Below are 14,300 nucleotides of genomic sequence, written 5' to 3'. Positions count from 1 at the left end.
ACTATTCAGTTTACCCCGCTTTGTTAAAGTTTGCCTAGAAGCACATTTATATTTGACTTGTTATTTTTATCTTCCTGTGTCACACGTGGATGAGTCTTTGCTGCTTCTTAGGTAAATTTAGCCAACCGATCTTGTTAATGGGTGTTAGTTATTAAATAGGTAGATACTTTAGTGCAGCAGAGATGAAAGAACTGCTTTGTAAAAGTAGACACATAGAGAAATGTTCAGTTCCTCATGTACAGAGGGACTAGTCTCATAGTTGAATACATCTGTTTCCAAGATTGGGGTTTAAGACTGAAGGAAATTTTGATTAAACTATCTAAATTGAATGCAGTGAAATATTTCTCTGTCACATATTGGGGAAAGCTGGGCATGTTATTACTACAAAATTGTAGGGAATGCTGTATAGTTGCAGCGGTAAACTCGTGTAAATGTATTGACTGAGCTACTTTTTACTGCACAATAAAGGCAATGACTTACGCAAGACATACCTGATCTTGTTTCTCTTCACATCTCCTTTTCTTGCCCTTCTCTTTATCACCACAGGCACCATTACCTTTTATCTTGGTTTATCAATAAAGATAAGCTTACTAACCTCTTACTGATGGGAAATTACTGAACAGCTCTGTCTTCACAAGCAAGTGGATCTAAAGATTAGTCTGGGAATTAAGCCACAAGAAATGCTGATGTCAAGGGGAAAAAAAAATCACTTGTCTTTAATTTGTGAAGTCATTTTAAAACATGACTTGAATATATTTACTTCCATATTGTAAATTGTGATAAAATTCACCTCTAAATTTTATGAGTTAGGCTTTCTTAGAACTTTGTATCAGCCAATATCAGAAATGTGGGTATCACCTCATTTTACAGGATGTGAAATACAAAAGTGTCAACAAAATTCCAGGGATGGAAGGGCTGTCAGCAATGCTGCAGTACTGCACTGGACCTGGAGGACATGTGTGGGCACTGGGTGAACAGATCTTGTGTTCCTGGAGCTGGGGGATGTTTCCTGAAGATCAGGATGGACCGGGCTGTAAGAAATGGCAGGACGTTCAAGTGTGTTTGGCCAAGAGTATTTGGAGTATGTTTTCCTTGATGGTTTTTACGTCTTAATGACTGTGCCCTAACTTTAATAGAAGAGGTACCAAAGCCACTCTTAGCAGCACTAAGGAAGATACCTCTTTCTGCCTTGATGCTCTTTCATAACATGATTAAAATATTAAACTGCTCTCCATGAGGGATGAAAACGATACGCTTACATATTTTTCGGAGATTACAACTAAGCTTGGATCTCGGGCCCTGTACAATGGGACTGTGGAAATGAGGATATGTAGAACAAAAATCAATAATCATGAGGATATGGTAAGAACACGAGCAGTGCCTCTAATGCAATTAGTAGCAGTGACTGGTAACTCTTGTGATGGGAGTTGTAGGATCAGCTCCTATCATAGTTGCAGAACAAGTTCCAAATAGCTAGAAAGTTCTTGCAAATATATAATTTAAAAGGGCTCTTAAAAAGGGCTCAGCTGTCCAGAGTTGTCCTTTGATGTGCACAGATAAAGCAGAATCCCCCACCTTGTTTTGCCAGTTCGTTTTGGGAGCGGCTTTAGAATTTGCCCCTTGGAAAGTGATTTATTTTTTTTACCCCCATTTGATGAACCAGCAAGAAGACTCTATATCCCTATCCCTCCTTGGCCTCCTCTTTTGCTCCCCTTCTCCTGGCTGTGCTGAACGAACCACGCGGGTTCTGAAAAGAGGAAGGAGAAGTTGCGCTCGCTTTTCTCCGGTACGTCGCCGTTGGGACTTCTGCCAGTTTAGATCTCTGCAGCGGTGGAAGCGGTGTGGATGCGAGGAAGAGGCGCCCGTGGGCGCCGGCGAGAGGTGCGAGCGGCACATCTTCCGGCTGGCGGGCAGACCCTGGCGGGCAGAGCGCGGCAGCGAGGGGCAGCTGCGGCGGCGGCGGGGCGAGCGCGGGCGGGCGGGCTGGGGAGCGGCGGGGGGCAGACCCTCGTTTGCCTGCGCTCTCCCCGGCGGGACCGCGGGTGGGCGAGCGCATCCCCGCCTGACCGCAGGGTTAACCGCAAGGCTCTCGGCAGCTCCCGGGGACGTGACCCGCTCGCTCGGCGGCGACTTCTCTGGAGCAGAGAGAGGGGCTTCTCGGTGGGGCGGTGGGGAGGGCAGCGAGGTGGGTGTTTGGGTCTGTTGCGTTCTCACCCCTTGACCCTGGGGGGCCCACAGGGGGGATGACACCTCTCCCGCACGGTGGGCAGATGGCGGGGCCGCTCTCGTTCCCTCAGCGATCCTCTGCTGGAGAAAACCGCCCTTGACAGGCACGAATAAGGGTCAGGACCGTTCCTCTCCCCCCTCCAGAGAGGGGAGAGCTCCCTGCGAGGAAGAAGCCAGAAACACCGCCGGCCTTTTCCCTGCCGCTAGCGGGCGAGGGTCCCGCCTCGGCGAGGGCGGGATCGGGATGCCTCTGGGAGGGAGGGAGGGAGAGAGGGAGGGTCCGGCCGCTGCCCTCCCCCCGAGGGCGGCGGGGCCGGGCCGGTCCCTCCCCCGCCACATCGCCCTCCCGCCGCCGCTTGCTGACGTGTCTGCGCCCTCCCCGCCGCCGGCGCCCGCCAACATGGCCGCAGCCCCGCCGCCGGACCCCCGGCTGCTCCTGGCCCTGCTGCTGCTCCTGCCCCCGCCGCCCTCCCGCCTCTGCGCCGCCGCCGGGCCCGACCTGGGCCGCCGCTTCGCCGAGCGCAAGCGCTGCGCCGACCCCGAGTGCAGCAGTGAGTGGGGCTGCGGGGCCCGGGGGGGGGCGATGCGGGGCCCGGGGGGGAGGGGCGATGCGGGGCCCGGCGCTCGGCACGGCCGGGAGGCCGCCCCGCCGGTGGGGACGGGGCGGGACGGGGACGCCGTGTGCCTGGCGGGGCGGAGGGGGCACTTCCCAACGCACCCCCGCCTCCGGCACGGAAATTCGGGAGAATGGGGGAAATGGCCAGGCGGCGCCGGCGCGCGGCGTTCCTCTCCTCTCCCACCAAGTTTTCTGATCGCCGCTCCTGCTCCGTTTTATTTTTATTTATTTTTTTTTGCCTGAAAAGCCTTCCCGTAAGAAACGCGCTATCTGGGGGGGGAGGTGTTAATGCGCTGAGTAATGTCGGGGCTGATGCGTTAGGGCACAGATGTCATCCTTCAGCGTCTAATTTAATATTAATAATTAGCTTCACTTCTAAAATGTCATTTTGAAGTACGTTGTCAAGCGCTTGTCTCGATCAGTGAGGTGTTTTGGTTTTTTTGTTGGTTTGGTTTGGTTTGTTTGGGTTTTTTTAATTAAAATAACATTTTGGTTACACTTTCAGTGAAGTTCTTATCTGTTGACCTAATCTGGAAAACAGGAGACGGGTGCACGAAGGGGAGATCTTCTTTTCTGCCCCTTAGCAAAGACTCCTTTTGTAACGCTGTTTTATTTTTCATTTTTGAAGTAATACTCCGCTTTTTCTGTTTTATCTGGACAGTGTTAATGTGCCGAGGGAAGGCAACACAGGATTTTAAAGGCCCAGACTGTCGTTTTGTAAATTTTAAGAAGGGAGAAGCAGTGTATGTGTATTACAAGCTAACAGGAAAAACAGTCGAGCTCTGGGCTGGAAGTGTAAGTACTGTAATGCATTTGTTCTGCTTGCTCTTATTGGCACTTTCTGTTGGTAATTTATTTTTTTTTTCTTCCTGTTGCCTTGTAGGACACTGCTTAGGATTTTGAACATAGCTAAATAACATAATGAATGCATTTTTTTTGTCTTGAGACCGGTGTGCAGCGGGATGTGGTTTGACCGAACCTAAAGCATTAAGTGCTGTGAAAAATGGGCAATGCTAATGTATGCTAAAAACTGTTTGCAAACCTCCCATGGCAGCACTGTAAGTGATGGCCCATGAGCCTGCCTGGAAGCTGAGCCTCCCTCCCCATGTAAGGAGGCTTAAGCCTGGGCTTATGGTTTACCCCTGATGTGCCCTCATCCTGCTTTCTCTGTAATCCTGCTAACGGTTGTTCCATGTACCTGTTTTAATCACATTTTTCTTCCTGATATTCAGCTGCTGTCCTCTCCTTTTTATCTAGGCAGCATGCAGAGTTGGAGGGGGAAAAAAGTAGTAAAGCTAAAAAATAATTAAGGTAAATTTGATTTTTAAAAGGTCTGTCCCTTAGCTTTAGTAACACGTTGCAGCAGTTTGCAGAGTAGTGGCCTTGTCTGGGTCATTGTCTCCTTTGGGCAATCAAGAGAGGGTTAATGAGAGAGGAGGGTTCCTATGCTTGCAGTTATTTCATAGAAAACTTTTCTCAGCTTTTATGATAATCACATTTGCCTGACTGAACGCAGAACCAAGATAGCCTGGAGGAACAGCAATTTTGTGGACTTGCCTTGAAAATGCTGGCAGTTTGGAGGTTGCTTAGACTTTGTTCCTGTTGCCCTATTCCCCATGTTTCCACTACATACCTTTTTGTGCCTGAATAATTTACTTCATCCTCCTTTCTTGTGCTGGTCTTCTGTAAGGGATTGCTGTGTAGTAACAGTTGCCTGTGACTGTGGTTGGGGCTGCCTGAAACTGCACCTGGGTGTCAGTTTTGGGACTAGTGGTTTAGTGAAAAGCAGGGTGTATCACTTTCTCTAACCTGTTCAGGCTGGGTGTGGACTGCCCAGGCTCTCAGCAGGAGCCGAATCCAATTAAAATAATACAGAAGAGAGCAGAAAGTTGCAGCACGTGGTTAAAGAGGAGTTTATAATTGTATCATGCTGGTAATTCCCTTTTGACATGTACTGTACCATAAATAATCTGGTTAATTAGCCATAGAGGTTTCCAGGACTGCCAGTTCTTGAGACACAAAGTAGCAGCATGCAGCCAGTTTTGCATCTTCTAACAAGGTGTAACACAGGCTACAAGATCAGACAGCAGGCTTAAGGTAATTGCTGAGTTAATATTCACTTTAACTATTCACTGATAGGAAGCTCATGCAACAGTTAGGTGTGTCTCCAAGTTAAAAGGATGTTTGCTTTGAGTTTAACAAGTAAAAGCTGAAGTTGGCAGGTTAAAAGAATTGCGAAGCTCCTTTTTGTTGTCAGTTTTTAAGTGCGTTACACTGTTTTCTAGGTTCCTTTTAGGGCAGTGATGACTGACTCATTTCTTTCAGTTGGTGGCTATAATATTTGTTTGGTTTTTTCCCCCCCAGTTTGGTCGACTGCTTCTGCACTAGTCTTAACACTGCAACAACCTGCAGCGGGATCCAAGTGCCTACCCGTGTGTGTTGAGTAGGGCACTGTCACGTCTGACCCGTCCCCGCCTGGCTGGTAGCGCTGCAGCCTCTCCCATGCCAGGTTTCACTGGGTAGCTTGATTTATGCAGACCAGCCGTGCCTGCTGAGTGCAGGCTCGGAGCTAGGGGAAGGCTGTTGCTTGCTAAGTGAAAACAGACTACCTAGCAAGGTCGGGGATCAAACAGATGCCAATGGAAGGCATGTTACCTTCTGCCGCAGCCGTTTTGGGATCTCTGTGTGACTTAACGCGTGCTCTTCCGTGTCACTTGATCTCATGCATCTGCCCTACTGTCCTTCCACTACCCAAAGTTTTGGGTGAAAGTATTTACCACGGCATAATGTAAACTATGAAATCAAGGGATAACTGGCATTGTGCTCCTCAGATGAGGGCAGAGGAGAGGGGAATGTGTGTATGAGGGGCTTCAACTACTGCAGCCTGGGGCTTCTTTCAAACAAGTTGTGAATACAGGTTCTGATCCTGAAATCGATTTTGAGGAGCCATGAGAAGTACAGAAGTGTTTCTGACCTGAAGGGAGATGATCTGATCAGAAAGGAGCTTTTTGCCAAGGCTGAAAAATTTACAGCAGTTGGTTCTGGGCTTTATTTGCCTTTGCTTTTTTAATTCACTCTGCTATTTTCAAGCACTCTGATTTTTTGTTGTGGTTTTGGTGTTTGTTTTTTTTTTTCCCCTTTGGCCTATGCCAGCAAACATGCTATATTTTAATGAAATATCTCCTTTATTTTATTATCCCAGTCTTGTGTGCTTTATGGCTTGCAGAATTCCCATTGAGCTCAGCGAGTATTTTGCATGTGAAAAAATTCTGGAACCCAGCTACCCAGCTTCTGTATGTTATATGGGATGCATTTTTTAGCAGACCTGTCTAAACCTCATAAATTAAATAAAGCCAAATGCTTGGATGATATTCTATGATCATTATTTACTACGGGTTTTTATTTTATGAATTTCACTAATATGTCAGTTCCAGGAAAATACTTGATTTTTTTTTTTTCCAAAGTCAAGAGGTGGGGCACATCAGATACTCTCATTGTCCGGTGCACTCTGTCCTGCTCTAAATTAGTCTCTTCAGCATCTAGCTCACACTGTTTACACCATCAAGTGGTGTGATGTAGACTTTCCTTTTATGCATTTCTCCTCCACTCTGCTGTCATCTTTAGCAGGGTCCAGAATTCCAAAACTACTTTAAATAATTCAAGTCAAGGCTGCTGCTCTTTAACAAAACAATTCAGCAAAGGCACTTTAAATTCTTGCCGTAGATGATTGCTATTTTATTTTATGGCAAAAGGCTGAACTTTTTCCTTTGGTTCAAGGTTGAGGAAACTTTTATTTCTGACCTCACAGCACAAGAAGTGGACTTGGCTGCAGATTTTGAGTTTTTTGGGTCATCAGGTTTTGTTGTTGTTTTAAAATCTTTACACAGGGTAATACAAAGGAAGACAGGAGGGGTATATTTAAGGTAAGACAGGTTGTGCCTGGAGGATCCAGAAGATCAGTGAACTTTTTCCTGTTGTTTCTGTTCTCTTAATGATGCCATAGTTCAGAAAGGGCAGACCAAAGTAACTCTTCTTTAACCAGTTTTCTTCAGTTTTAAGTACCTGTGATGCCTGTGCTTTAGGAATGTGGGCTTTAAGATTAAAAACATGTGAATGTTTTGTTTCCCAGTGGTCTGTTTTCTCTTACTGAGGTAGGTGGTGTGAAACCTGGTTCTGTGGTTGGTGAACCTGCTACAGCTGGCTGCCACAGGTGGGCACTGCTGGGAACAGATGCTGTACACACAGCTGCATGTTTTGCCCACCCATAGCATTTTGGCTGGGAAGGGAGTGGAAATGAAGGATGCACATTTTTTTCTCCCTTATTTACTTGGCATTCATAATGCCTGCCCTCTATCGTGTCTGTGGAGAATGAAGAATGTTTCCTCATTTTGCACAATGGGGCATTATTTTCCCTGTACAAGAGAGGACTTGTAGGGAGAGCAGCAGAAGAAATTTTGGGCATGCAGATTCCATATGGCTCATAAACCACATCAGTGGCAAACTGGTTCACTGCAGAGGACTTGTATGGCCAGTAGCTGGGATTATACTAAATGAGCTTCAAAATGAGATGCCTAATTATAATGGTAGTCACAGAGATTAGTCTGTAGGGAGATGACTTTGAAGCTTTGGCTTTTGTTTTCAGGAAGATAACTTAAAACTGGAATATAGGTTTGTGGAGAGAAACAAGCCAATTTAGAATAAAACTGTAGTATACTGCACAAGAACAAGCTTTTGATTTGACTTGTTTAGTTTCTCATTCCCAGTAATGCACAATAATAAACCTGCATAAATCATCTCTTTTCCATAAGAAAGTATCTCTGCATGTTTACAAAAGGTGGGGAGGCAATGGCCAATAGAAGTGGTTGTTTTTTTAAATATATGTGTAACTAGTTTCAGAGATGTCAACTATGGAAGGTAAGATTTGAATGAGAAAGTTAATAAAGGAAGCTCTATAATGAATTAGTGCTTACTTTGCTTGCATAACAAAAAAAAAACAAAACAAGGTATTAGTACATATAAGTTACTGGGTAGAATTTTTCTTTTTTTCTATACTATTGTAAATCCAGAAAACTTCAGCCCAAGTGAAACCTATTTTGGTGATATCACTGTTACAATACATATTCCTACATATGTTTTACACATCACTGGTTTCCTTTTCAGTTTGATCTTTAACTGAGTCCTCTTTCCAAGCAAACTCTTCAAGAAAATTGGCAATTGCCATATTCCTCCTATAACAAACATTGAAGAAATTACCAACATTTGGTTTTGTGGTTTGGTTTTTTTCCCTGGATAATTTGGTTGTCTAGGAACTCTGTATCTTTCTAGGTGTGTTCACCAGGCTCTAATTGCTTGGAATATCTAATCTGTGTTAGTGATAGCATGCTATCAATATTGGCTTCTTGACAGTTGTTGTCAGAACTCTCAAGTGAGAGCATTGCTCTGCTCTGTTAGATCTTATCTGGTGAATGATACAACAGATTCTTGTCTTCCACTGTTTGCATTGGCTTAGCATGTTGGCTTGCTTGAAAATAGCCATCTGTAACTAATTTTTGTTTTTATTAGTCACTGAAGAACAAAAATGCATTTGCAGAGGGGGGTGTATTTTCCACACAGGTTTTAAAATAGATCATTACCCCAGGTACAATTTTGCATTTTCCTAAAATCTGCTTTTTTTTTTTTTTTTTCTGCCTGAAGCCACAAAGTGAGCATGTTTCAGGCTATAATATTGTGCATGGATGTGAATTATTAGTCAAAGATCCTCTTCTGCTTACTACTTGAGAAAACACTTGAGACGTATGTGTTGCCAGGGAGAGCTCTCTATAGCAGTTACAGCATATGAGCCAGAGTGCTTGGGATTCACCCTCAGCTCTCCCAATACTTTGTTGTACATCAGGCTTTAAAACACCAACAATAAAACTTAGCAACTTCACAAAGGTGTTGTGAAATGTAAGTATAAAACTTCAAGGAAAACTCTTCCATACACAAGGTATTGCTAATCTTTTTATTCCCTGTGTTAAACTTTAGAAATACTTGAGTTTGAAATTTGTTACTAGTGTCTGTAATTAGGATTTTAACATAGTCACATGATTTCAAAAGCTTCTTTTTGTTCACTTGTGCTTGTGTTTTGGCAGGTTGGAAGTGATTTTGGATATTTTCCAAAGGATTTACTTGAAATAAATCATAATTATTCCAATGAGGAGCTAGAGTTACCAACAGATGTAAGTCTTGTGTGTTTTTCTTTGTTTGTTTGTTTGTTTTAAATTGAGCTGCTTACTGTTTCTTACCTTAGCATTCAAAAACATTCCTGAGGAGGAGAATGGGAATATCAGACACCCTTAGTTACCTTTGTTAGTAAGCAGCTACATATCTGCAGAGATGCAAGTATGTATCAGGAGGTGGAATGTTTGTGCAGATGTGTATGTGGATGGGTATGCAAGCATCAGCCCAAAAGTGGGGCGTTGCTTTTTTTTTTCCTGAATATTCTGGTTTTCTTCTAAAAAAATCTGTGTGGATTGAGCCTTAGAAATGCTGCTTACTGGCTGGCACATGGGCTCTTTGGTATGTATTCAGCATTCTTTCTTTTCCGTAGCTTTTGGAATTTAAAGTATTATCAGAAAAAAAACAAACCCTGAAATACCTGTAGCCTGTTGATTCTGGAATTGGTCTTGCAGCCCCTACACACATAAATGGCTTTCATGCAGTAATAGCTAGTAACTCCAGAGTTATGTAAATAAGGCCTGTTTGTGGAGGCAGCTTGAGACCCTTATGAAATGGTATTGAGTGGCTGGCACAGCTGCTTTAATTTATTTTTCAGGGATTGTGTGACAGGCAGCTCCTGCTTGAGGGACTTGATCATTTGAGGAGAGACCAGCTGAAAGAGAGTGGGAAAAACAAGCTTAGTGACACTTGTTTTCTTCTCACTGGCATTCAGCAATATGCTTGTTCTTGATTCAGGATGTATGTGATGAGTAAAGTATGATACTCTCAACTCCATTGCTGACTTCCAGTTCGTACCTCACTAGGAGGTCTTTGACAAGGCTAACCCGTGAGCTTTTTATTTAGGTTTTTAAGAGTTCTTGGGCAAAACTTCCACTGATTTCAAAGGCAGTTTTCATTAAGGACTCAAGGGATTAATTCTGCATGATTAATATAATTTACTTTGCTGCTGCACCTTTCTCTAACCAACCAAATGAATTTGGTCTCATCGCTGTAGTAAAGAAAATATTTTGACTACCTACTGTATTTCATTTCAGGAAACAGACTTTGTTTGCTTTGATGACGGAAGAGATGATTTTGATAATTACAATGTAGATGAACTTTTGAAGTCATTGCAAGTGACAATATCAAATGAAGAGGCAACTGAATCAAGTGATCCGAGGGCAAAAACAGCAGAAGGAATTAAAAGGGATGAGGAGACTGAAGAGGTTGATACAGTAAAGTCCCTTGATACTTTGAAGACAGACAATCTTAAGTTAAGTACAGGGGAAGACAAGGAAGCCCTTGCCATGCCAGAGGAAGCAGACAGTTCTCTTACAGGAGGAACTGAAAATATTGGGGGAGACTCCAGTGTCAATAGTCATAAAGAAAACTCTCAGGGAGATCAAATTGCACATGAGCACTTGAAAGGAATGCTACATGGGAAACTAAAAGGGCTAGAAAGTGAAATTACCAAAAACACTAGTATTCCTCAGGGTGAAACCAGTGAACTTGACAAAGAGAATGAAGAAGTCAATGCCTATACACTTTTAAACAGAGAGCTCTCTGTGAACTTGAAAACAAAATTTGGCTCAACTGCTGATGCTGTTGTATCAGATGATGAAGTGACTCGCCTTGTTACATCACTGGAAGATGATTTTAATGAAGATTTGAGCATGAATGCTTATGATGCAGAGGAGGAGCCAGACTTTGTGGATCAGCCTGAAGAAATCCCTTTGCTGTCTTTTACAGCAGAGGAAAAAATTACATCCCCAGTGGATTTAGAAAACGATGAAAACTATAATATTGAGCCACAAAATCATGAACCTGATGAATATGCAAAAGGTGCTACAGAGCTAAATAACCAAAGAGATGATAAGGAAGAAACTGATTCAGATGCATTAATTCTTAAGGGTGCCTTCAGTAACAGCAAGAAGTCAGGTGACAGTGTGGATAGGTCTGAACCTAAACCAACAGAAGAGAAACAGGATGAGGTGATGCTAATTAGTAAAAGAGAAGCACCGGCAACAACTCAACTTGAGGAACTCTCTGAAGAACTCCTTAGGAAGCAACCTGAAGGTACAGGTGATCTAGGTTCAAAATTAAAACCAAACAAATCTGAACACTTAAAAGAGCAGCTCACAGCTGATGGAACTGAGTCACATACCGAAGAGCTGAAGAGTACAGCTGTGTCTGATCCTCATGTTTTGCCTAGTCCAGGAGATCATCTGGAGTCAAAATCATTATTTAAAAGCAAGCAAGATGCTTTAAAACCACCTGTTGGTGATGTCAACAGAATTCCAGAAGGAGTGCCACTTTCTCAAAATGAGGAAAGTGAGAATAAATTTGAGGATGATATCTTGGAAACTGATGTAAAGCATAAAAAGTTATGGGAGAAAACAAAAAAGGAAGGAAGAACTGAGAACAAGCCTTCTGTTGATGTTCCAGCCAAACCAGTGGAAGAGGTAAAAAATGCATTTCAGAGTGACTTAGGAGATACTGACCTCTTGAAAGAGAAACTGAAGCATGGAATACCCGCTGTGGAGAGAGAAATTCTAAGACATGAAGATGATTTAAAACAAACCGGGGAGACCAATCATGAAAATCAAAAAACCACCTCTCTTAAACAAGAACCTGACATTAAAAGGGGAAACAGGAAAGAAACCCCTACAGGGGAGGGAGACCCAAGCCATAGTGTAGCTGTCATGCAGCCTAGGCCATGGGAAAATGAGACTAAGTATTCAGAGGCAGATGTGAAAGAAGAGCTTTCAAGAAATCTTGGCAAGATGACAATACTTGAAGAGAGCATTGAGAAGAGTTCCCCTGAAGAAAAATCAAAAAGCATTACACAGAATACTAATACAGAGAATCTTACTCAGCAAAGAACTGCTCGTACTGAGGATGCAGATTCTGACAGAAATCTTGGCACAAATGTATCTAAAGAAAAAATGCAAAGACCGGAATTGCAATCTGAAGAGCCTGATGCTGAAGACATCCCTGACCTGAAACAAACAGAGGAAGAGCTCCTAGAAGATGAGAATGCTGCAAGTGCAAAGCTTTCACAAGCAAAGGCTGCAAATGTACAGGGCAATATGCTAAACGTTAAAAGGACAAACACTGAATTAGACATACCAAGTGAAGCTGTTTCAGTAACTGCAAATCCTACTTACGAAACAGAAGAGGAAACAAACTCATTTTCTAAGGAGGCTAAGAAAGCAATCAGCATGCAAGATGTAAGCAAGACAGGGAACAAAGAGGTTGATGCACAAGTGAGTGAAGATGCTAAATTGCATGAGATGGAACATGTCATGGAAGATGATGATGAGTCTTCTGAAGCTGAGGAGCCATCAGCTGTGGAAGAACATGATTTCCAATCTCCTAACATGGAAGACAACAATGACTTTAACCAAAGGAAAGATCATCTCCCAGAGGGCATTTCACAGAAAGACTTGAAAGAGATGCAAAATTTAGAGCATACAAGAAATGACCACCAGCAATCTGCAAATTTCCCCAGCCCTGTTGACAGCTCCACAGCCACAAATGACACTGTCACAGACTTCGGTGAGTCTGTGCAGCAGCTCACAATAATGAGACATTTTCTTGATGAAAAGCGTGTAATACGGCTACAAAAGTACCTCGGGTTTCAAAATGTGGTTAGGATAGAGGCCATGTTCCATGACATGAAGGTAGAGATGGAGCTGGCTCAGAAGGCAAGCCATAATAATGAAGATATAGAAAAAGCCTTGGACCAGATACTTGAGTTTTCAGAATCAAGCGTTATGGATGTTGTGGGAAAAGTCCTGGATTCCAGAGTGGCAGAAAATAAAGAGGAGGTGGTGAAAGAGATGGATTTGTATGATGAGGAGAGCGCACTGATGGATGATATTCAAGAATTAATATATTCTTTAAGGAGTCAATATTCATCTGCTAGTGAGAGTGTTCCACTTGCATCTATTCCAGAACAGGAAGATGATGACCTGCGTGTTCAAGGTAGGATGTTAAACCATTTAAGAAATAAATGAAACACAAGTAAAACACTATCCCAAACAACACTATGTAACCTAGAGAAGCTTTAAGAAGAGGGTGAGGGAGCAGAATTGAGAAGGACTCTGTAGAATCTGCTGGGATTTTACTTATTTGTAATGTATTATTATTTTTTTTTTGCATTTTGATGGGTGTCCCAGGCACAAATCCTGAGAGTAAGTGTTGAGCTCAGATTGTTCTTATGGGCCAGGTTCTGCCCAAGAAAGTGGAGGTCATGTCTATACCTTCCCCTCTCAAGAAATAGGGATTCACATATACCAATATACTGAATTTTCTAGAGGGTTTAGAGCAGTCTTTTTTTCTGAAGTAGATAGCACCTAATTATGAGAGATCCAGTGATTAATGCAAAGTTCTGGCACCAAATCTATGCACTTAAAATCTCTGCTGTCCCTATCATCTTATTTTTGCCTGCATTTATAAATGAGTGGTTAAGTAGAAATGCTGAACAAACAGATCTCTTGATGAAGAAAGAACAAGCAGTAGACTCTGCTGTAAACTTGCTGTTTTTTCTAATTAATGTGCAATATGTTAAGATAGGGTCTTAGCAAGCCTCCTTTTACCAGTAGGACATGTTAAGGATGTCATGAATTATGAAAGTGTTTCACCTTGTGAGATTTCATTGCAAGGTCAGTCATTGATATCTTGCATAAAATCTGTATAAACATTTACTTAGATGTTACTGAAAGTTGATGGAGAATGTCTTGGAAGCGATACATATACTCAGGTGTTTAAAAAGTATGAAGCTTTGGCAAATGTAGTATTTCACTGGAGACAGCTGCAGGTAAGAAATACACATTAGTTCAGTGCTTAATTCATTGTTTCACTGTCTGCCATAGATGGTGCAGAAGAGGCTGAATATGATGGAATTTTCATCAGAAACCCAAATGCCATTGATGAAAGCAATCAGGAATTTCAGCAGCTTGAAGATAAGAGGCCAGAACAGCCTATTGCAGAGGAGGAAAAGGCTGTTAATGTTCCACCTGAGCATGAAGAGGCCAACTTCTCAGATAAAAGAGAAGCTGAAGAAGGGTATGATAGTGAAAGCGGATCACTGCTGGAAGATACTTCCTTTGGCTCAGTTGATTCAGGACAGAGTGCCAGGGAAGATACTACTGCAGGTAACCTTTTGAAATTTTGTTCATCTGCTGTTAGAGGAGCCTGGTTGAATGATTTTTAGGCTTTTCACTAACATTTTCATTTTATGTTGCTGAATGGTTTA

The 14,300-nt window shown here is 42.9% G+C and overlaps 1 protein-coding gene across 2 annotated transcripts in view; it reads left to right on the top strand.

Moving 5' to 3' along the window:
* The first annotated feature begins 2,581 nt into the window (after window positions 1-2,581).
* MIA3 (MIA SH3 domain ER export factor 3) overlaps window positions 2,582-14,300 on the top strand; it is a 28,773-nt gene continuing 17,054 nt past the window's right edge. For both annotated transcript variants that reach the window (XM_051615488.1, XM_051615487.1), the window contains exons 1-5: window positions 2,582-2,777; window positions 3,504-3,637; window positions 8,974-9,060; window positions 10,096-13,027; window positions 13,918-14,199. In XM_051615488.1, coding sequence (XP_051471448.1) covers window positions 2,627-2,777; window positions 3,504-3,637; window positions 8,974-9,060; window positions 10,096-13,027; window positions 13,918-14,199 — 3,586 coding nt within the window. In that variant the 5' untranslated portion in view covers window positions 2,582-2,626. The remainder of the gene's footprint in view (window positions 2,778-3,503; window positions 3,638-8,973; window positions 9,061-10,095; window positions 13,028-13,917; window positions 14,200-14,300) is intronic.

This window comes from Apus apus, chromosome 3, assembly GCF_020740795.1.
Source record: "Apus apus isolate bApuApu2 chromosome 3, bApuApu2.pri.cur, whole genome shotgun sequence".
NCBI lineage: Eukaryota > Metazoa > Chordata > Aves > Apodiformes > Apodidae > Apus > Apus apus.
The sequence above is the reverse complement of the archived record's forward strand: the minus strand, read 5'-3'. Positions and strand labels throughout refer to the sequence as shown.